At 46.2% G+C, this 7,953-nt stretch overlaps 1 protein-coding gene across 4 annotated transcripts in view; it reads right to left on the reverse strand.

The window, feature by feature from the left end:
• Positions 1 to 5,849, reverse strand: part of LOC143293860 (sialin-like) — a 71,381-nt gene extending 65,532 nt beyond the window's left edge. For 3 of the 4 annotated variants that reach the window (XM_076605164.1, XM_076605162.1, XM_076605161.1), the window contains exon 1: positions 5,439 to 5,849. Coding sequence is in view for 2 of the 4 variants with exons in the window: in XM_076605162.1 (XP_076461277.1) it covers positions 5,439 to 5,634 (196 nt within the window). In the remaining 2 variants the exon portion in view is untranslated. Of the gene's footprint in view, positions 1 to 4,140; positions 4,292 to 5,438 lie in introns of those variants that run through there. The other variant, XM_076605165.1, reaches the window with a different exon arrangement.
• Between the last annotated feature and the right edge of the window lie 2,104 nt (positions 5,850 to 7,953).

Consider the following 7,953-nt stretch of genomic DNA (forward strand, 5'->3'; position numbering starts at 1 on the left):
ATACTGTACCATGCAGGGTAATGAGTTTATCAGCTAAGAAAACAATGCTGTTATCCCACCAGGCCCTTGTCAGAGAGACAATGTAAATGACAAAGGTTTTACGTTAGGCCTTCGTCCCCGGAATAAAACGGCGGGCCACGAACAGTAATAAATGAAACACGTAGTATCAGCATGTATGCAGTCACACGCACATTCACACACACACACACATACACACACGCACGCACGCACGCACGCACGCACATCGCAACACGCGCACATCACACACACATGCGTGCACATGTTTATGACTGGTAAATAAGAATAATTTATAACAGACATGGATGGCAGGAGCAAATCATGTGAAAACAACAGAGGCAAGACCTCACTCAGACAGTGTGTGAGTGAGTGAGTGTGTGTGTGTGTGTGTGTGTGTGTGTGTGTGTGTGTGTGTGTGTGTAGGTGGAGACGGTGAGTGAGTGTGTGTGTGTGTGTGTGTGTGTGTGTGTGTGTAGGTGGAGACGGTGAGTAAGTGAGTGCGTGTGTGTGTGTGTGTGTGTGTGTGTGTGTGTGTGTGTGTGTGTGTGTGTGCGTGCGCGCGTGTGTGTGCGTGTGTGTTTCCCTTGGCTATATTATTTGTTCTTCTTTCACTCTGTTTCTAAAATAATGTTTTCATTTTGGAGTGTCCTCTTTGAAATTGAGAATCTATTTTCAGTGCAATCTTGCTAACATAAACAGATAAACATATGAACAAGCATGAAATGGAGAACACTCTTAAGTAAATGCAACAGAAAAGGTTGAATCAGAACAAACATCAAAACCAGTTGGGTCCCGTTTTCACGCTCTCTGTGCTAGGGTAAAGCATGGAAAAAACACCTTTTTTCTGTCACATTCATGTAGTAAGTTGAATCATTTTGACGCTATTCCCCAACATCCCTCGGAAAAGATTCGGTTCAAGCCTTGGTATGATTCTATTTCTGTTTGAGTTATACACATTGCCTTGATTTCGTGGTTTGCTATTGATTGCGATGATGATTTTGAGGTCGATGCACTGCAGTGATCCATCTTACGTGAAATACAATGAATAGATGTCAATTTCAGAGTCACTGCTGTCGATGTCTTCGCTACCGTAGTCATTTGCATGACCGTCCTTGTTGTATCGCCCCCCCCCCTTCCTCTACACACACACACACACACACACACACACACACACACACACACACACCTCCCCACCCCCTCCTTCTCCCTCTCATTTCGCTCTAAGATCTGCATTGGGAAAAGACAAGAAACAAAACTCCGATGATAAAGGGAATATTCCTGATCAAAATATGGGGGACTTCCCACGCTTTCTCACACATTGTGAGAAACTGGAACTGTTCGCAACTGAGAGAAAACTGTGGACGGGAACTACCCCACTTTCTCGCAACCCCCACGATTCGTCTTACTTTGAGACAAACCGTGGGGGGCGCTTAGAACCGCTTCTTCCTGCGCCTGGTGCCTCTATATTCACACTGACCCCCCCCCCCCCCCCCCCCAAAAAAAAAAATGTTACTGAATTTGTGCTTTGTCCATCGGTATGTGAAATGGTTACATACACACAAATACAATTATGCACACACACACACACACACACACACACACACACACACACACACACACACACACAATTATATATATATATATATATATATCAGAGAGAGAGGGGGAGAATGTGTGTGATGGTATGTAGACACTGTGTGCACATATGTGCTGTATCACGATGACCATGGCGGAATATACTAAACCTTTTGTGCAATGCTGAAACACTGATTTTTTCTGACTTGCATTACGGTCCAGTTAATACAAAGGAAAATGTAAGAGGGGGGAAAAACCCAAACAAACAGCAAAGCAGTACAGCTGGGGGACATCAGATCTAGAACGTGCCAAGTGTCACGTGCTTTAGTCGAATACCATAGTTTTCGAGAAATCACTTTCCTCTGCTAAATCATTTCCTTCACAGATGCATTGTGGAGTGATGGCCTAGAGGTGACGCGTCCGCCTAGGAAGCGAGAAAATCTGAGCGCGCTGGTTCGAATCACGGCTCGGCCGCCGATATTTTCTCCCCCTCCACTAGACCTTCAGTGGTGGTCTGGACGCTAGTTATTCGGATGAGACGATAAGCCGAGGTCCCGTGTGCAGCATGCACTTAGAGCGCACGTAAAAGAACCCACGGCAACAAGAGGGTTGTTCCTGGCAAAATTCTATAGAAAAATCCACTTCGATCGGGAAATCAAATGAAACTGCACGCAGGAAAAAATACAAAAACAGCCCGAATTTCACACAGAGAAATCTGATGTGATAAAAAGAAATAAAAATACAAATACAAAAGTGCAGTGTCACGTGCGTTATTCAAATACCGTCGTTTTCGGAAATAAGCTTCCTCTGCATTGTGGAAATCCTCATCCTCCACAGATGCAAAATGTTTCTGAAATTTCCTCAAGTACCATGCCAGCATAATGTGCAGACCTGTTCATTTTCGGTTCTTGTGCACACACATGAAGATATTTTCAGTTCCAATTTTGGTTTTTTTTTCCAAGAAGGCGTCAGTGCGTTCAGAAAATCCATATACGCTACAGCGCATCTGCAAAGCAGATGCCTGACCAGCTGCATAACCCAACGCGCTTTGTCAGGCCTTGAGTGCATGCATGTATAAACTATGTGTGTACCCATCAGAGTGGACTGCTACTGAATTTTGCCAGGGGACAACACTCTCGTTGCCATGGGTTCTTTTTCAGTGCGCCAAGTGCGTGCTGCACACGTGACCACGATTAATCGTCTCATCCGGCCAGAATGACTAGAAGCTCCGTTTGATTTTCCAGTCAAACTTGGGAGAAAGGGCGAGAACAGGATGCGAACCCAGGCTCTCACAGGCTCTCTGTATTGGCAGCTGAGTGTCTTAACCATTTTACGTTTTAACCTTTTACGTTTTGGTTTTTTTAGGTGGTTGTTGTTTTTTTTTCAATAATTCTTCCATAAAAATTACCGTGCGAAACGTGACATGAATAGGAATTCACATTATCATAGATATTCATTAGTAACAATGATTTCCACCATATTCCTGTCATGTAATCAGCCTCTATGATATATTTATATCTTAGTTTTGTTGAAACTTATGTATGATCGCATTTAACCTTCTAACTGTGATGACATCCGTCACATATTTAGTATGTACATGTATCAGGACAGGACTTTATATCAGATTTTCTTGTTGTCCTGTTCATCTATATCTGTGTTGCTATGTGACATATTCCAAATAAAATACTGTTTAAACAAAAAACAAAAAAAGAATTTCAGTGTGCTGTTTGTTTCTATAATGATTATGATGTAGCCTATACCGACACATCAGTATTGAAAAGGATCATACGTATTTTGAAGATATACACACAACAACAAAAGAAAAAAAATCACAAAAACACTAAGGTTTTGGGGTTGTTTTTTTGTTGTTGTTTTTTTGTTTTTTGGGGGGGTTATAACACAGACCTACAAAGTGCTCAGCATGTAACACACTAACACATATACAGGCATACAGAATTACAACATAATCTTATACACAACACCGACACATACAACAATGCAATATACGACAAAATATAAAATAATTATACAGAGTGCTTTAAAACGACTTACTAATCAAAGTAAGTAAAAAAAAAATTAACTAAAATAAAAACTTGTACACGCAGAAACACACACACACACACACACACACACACACAGAGATAGATAGATAGATAGATAGAGAGAGAGAGAGAGAGAGAGAGAGAGAGAGAGAAACCCTCACATATGTCAAATTAAGCCTTCATGCTTCTTCCCAGTTTCGCCATGGCCGAAGTGTAAAATGCACACACACACACACACACACACACACACCAAATATAAACCAATATTCTGAAGGCCAACCCCCTTTTCCCCCCTAGAAACGCAGAGCCGCCAAGCTCGGAAGTTCCGTGTTTCTATGGCAACACATCGATAGCTGCCGTTTTTAGACGAACGGGCTGGCACGGCATTGATTCCGAGTTTCTAGGTCAGTCAGTGCCACCGTGGTAGACCACCACCACCCACCCCCTCTATTGTATTCATCCCCACCCACTCCTTTTTCCTCCTCCCCTCCCCATGCAGTCTTACCTTCCTCCAGTCACAACCACTCCTCTTCCACGTGGCAAAGGAAAACAGTTCGAAGGAAAACGCATGTTTGGTTGAGGTGCAAGCACGACACAGCACTGCACAGAAACGGCCCCACTGCGCAGGTCATGGCGCATGCTTTCCTCAGCAACACATTAAAAAGCTACTTGCACTGATGCTGTTCGCGCGGCAAGATCTTTGCCACGCACACGACAACTCACGCGCATCGACTGGTCCAGCGCTGACGAAACTGGAAGGAGGAAAAAATAAATAAATAAATAAATCGGTGATTGAAAAGCGACGGTTGTGTCCGCGTTAGTGAGGTACATTTGTTGTTGAAAGGGATGGGAATCGAACTAGTATGTTGTTCTTTTCAGGAGAGTGGGGATAAGGGGAGCACATTCTCCATTTTGGAGAGAAAAAAATGTCTTTCCCTCCTCCTCCACCCCCCCCCCCACCCCCACCCGCCCCCCGCCCCCAAGGACAACCCGCGATTATTTGGGTCCTCAACTTGCCGTCGATCCGTGAATTCTGCTTTTATTTTATTCGATGCTGGATGTATGAGGCAAAAGAAATGAATAAATGGGGTTCCCTTTCCCGCGACATTGGACGTTATTCATGACTTGATGAACTCCAGTCTGTGGTCGACGGAGTTTGCTTCACAAACATTGCCGCCATTCTCTTTGTGTGTGTGTGTGTGTGTGTGCCACGGTGTGTGTGTGTCTACACACACACACACACACACTGACCGGCAGAGCAGACAAATACACTCAGTCACACACACACATACAGACTCGGACACACTGACACACACACACACACCGGCACACACACTGACACACACACACACACTGCCGGTGACTTACACTCACATACACACCAGCACACACACACACACACACACACACACACCTGGCACACACACACACACGATCACGTTTTGTCTTGATCAAGTTTGTGTGCCGGCGTGTCAGATCTCTTCCACACACACACACACACACACTCACATGCACACAAACACACTCACACACACACACACATATACGTATACCTCATGGTACATGAACTGACCAGCAAAACTTGAAACTTAACTGAAATCACACGACGATGATCAGTGATAAAGGAACTCAAGTTGAACATGCTCGAAGTTCAACATCGCCCATCCACAACACTTAACTGTGAACGGCCCCGCCGCCGGCGCGGCGGAATGATGGTACACTGTGTAAGTCACACCATCGATCACTGCCGACCCGGCCGTGACACAAAGAGACTAGGAGAAGAAAAGATACTTCGTCACTTACCAGCCGGCAGTTCTGGAATACTGTCGATGCGCCGATTCTTCTTCCGTCCCTTTCTCTCTCTCTCTCTCTGGGAATAACGATCGTCGTTGGTCTGGTCTACCGTACTGAGCCGGCGTGTGTTATAATATATTCTACAGACTGAATCAGCTGTTCGTCCATATGGATTGACACATGACAACCGACAAGAGATTTCCATCCATATGGACTGTCAGGCAATTTACCTGTCATGCAATTTGTCCCTTCAATTCTCAGTTCTCGGTCGGTCGACGTCTCTGACAAACCAACCAACAACCCACACACCGGCCGTGACACACTGCACTCCCGTCAGATCCTGACCTGTCAGCGCTCCTGCGTTGCGCTGGGCAGAATGCACACAAGTGGCCGCCGACTGAGCAACGTTTCCCGTGCGATCAGTCGTGTGTTTGGTGTTGAAGTGTTCTATGATGATGCAATCAGCTGCAAACTGAACACACACACACACACACACACACACAGAGGACACACACTGACTCACACAGCCAATCACCACGCAGGCCCCATCTTTTTGGATCAGTCAATGGCCGGAGAAGGGGGGTGGGGAGGGGAGGTTGCGGGGTGTGTGTGTGTGTGTGTGTGTGTTGGGGGTAGGGGTGGGGTTGCGGGTGTTACAGTGATGCCGGGATCCCTTTTGGCGGCAACAACACTCGAGTCAGTCATACACCAGCAGTCCTCGGCCCAACCACAACCGAATACCTCCTTTCACACACACACACACACACACACACACACACACACACTGACACACACCAGCACACACACACACACACACACACACACACACGCACACTGTCTCAGGCAACGCCAAACAACAACACTGACCACAACAACAACAAAAACAAATAAACTCGCCGGCTAACGGGACTGGTGTTTACTGTCTCAGTGTGTGTGTATCCACTCGGGTGACCAAGTCGGGAAAGTAAAAGCCAGGCTCGTCCCGGTCTCACGAGTCAGTCACGTGCAGCTCATTATTTCATTCATTAACGGGGAAGCGACACGGCACTCTGTTGTCTCATTTGCCAAACCCGCTCTCCGTCCCCCACCCCCCACCCAAACTGAAACCATTCTCCAACCCACCAACACATTCATCACACACGGGGCTTTTCACTCAACCACCTCCTTCCCCCCCACCCCATACCCCCTCACACGAAATTATCGTGATAGTCGATCTCTGACGGACGGATGTCAGTCATCAACGTTTCCTCGTGATTTCACCGATACTGCTCTTTCAGTTCGACTGAGGCGCATTCACTGTGATTATTTTGGGTATGGTTCAGTGTAGCTGCTTTCGAACTTGCAGTGATTTCATCATCACAACACCAGCTTCGCCGGTGTCAGCATGGCAATCGGCCCAGTTCTGTGTATTGGTATAGTTCTAGAACTATTTTCTCCGCCGCTCCCCTCCCCCCTGCGTGCCCCCCGCCCCCCCTCCACCCCCAGCCCCCTCCACCCACGGCAGCCCCCGCCCGCCGGGTCTGAACAGACCCTTACGGTCTGCTCGATGTAATGTGATGATTGTATGGCTGGTGCTTTTACGCTTATGCTATTTTCTACCTTCATCATGTTTCATTCTGTTTCATCATCCGTCGTCTTTACCATCATCATCACCGATCATTACCTTCCACAGTTTTATAATCAAAATTATTTTTCATTGTGGTTTTGTGTGTGTGTGTGTGTGTGTGTGTGTGTGTTACACTTCGCCCCATGGTGAAATTCGGAGGAAGCAGCTGAGAAGCAAATTGTAACACACCGGATTTGACGTGGCGACTGAAAAGGAGAGCGGCAATGCACATAAAATCTCTCTCTCTCTCTCTCTCTGTTTCTCTGTCTCTGTCTGTCTGTCTCTCTGTCTCTCTCACACAGACACACACTGAAAGCAGCCGTGTTGTGAGCAACCGGAAAAAACCAGTTGCAACCGTGGGACCTTTTCACACACTACGCTAACACACCGCGCTGAAAAATAGTCCTGCTCCAATTTGTTGTGGAATGAAACTGGTAGAGAAGAGAGAAGGAAAAGAAAGGAAGGAAATGTGTGTGTGTGTCTGTGTCTGTGTCTGTGTGTGTGCGGTGTGTGTGTGTGTGTGTGTGTGTGTGTGTGTGTGTGTGTGTGTACGGTGTGTGTGCGTGTGTGCGTGTGAAGAAAGGGGTTTGTGACACTCAGGATTTGTTCACTGCTACGTGACAACTGACGCCAGTGCAAAGAAACAGGTAATATTCTCAGTCTTTTCGGCCAACACGAAAGTTGTTTGAGGCTGAAGAAGCCAGCACAAAGCCATCTGTCTTGCTGACAGTGAAAAAAAACCAAAAAAACCTCGTGCTTGTCTGCAGCCTTAAAATATGCGTAAGTGTCACAGTGTACTCTCTCTGTCTCTCTGTGTCTCTCTGTCTCTGTCTCTCTCTCTCTGTCTCTCTCTCTCTCTCCGCACTTAGCCGCAGAAAAGAATGTCTCAATAATATCAGTTTCAAATAGTGCATGATG

This window comes from Babylonia areolata, chromosome 19, assembly GCF_041734735.1.
Source record: "Babylonia areolata isolate BAREFJ2019XMU chromosome 19, ASM4173473v1, whole genome shotgun sequence".
NCBI classification, from domain to species: Eukaryota; Metazoa; Mollusca; class Gastropoda; order Neogastropoda; family Buccinidae; genus Babylonia; species Babylonia areolata.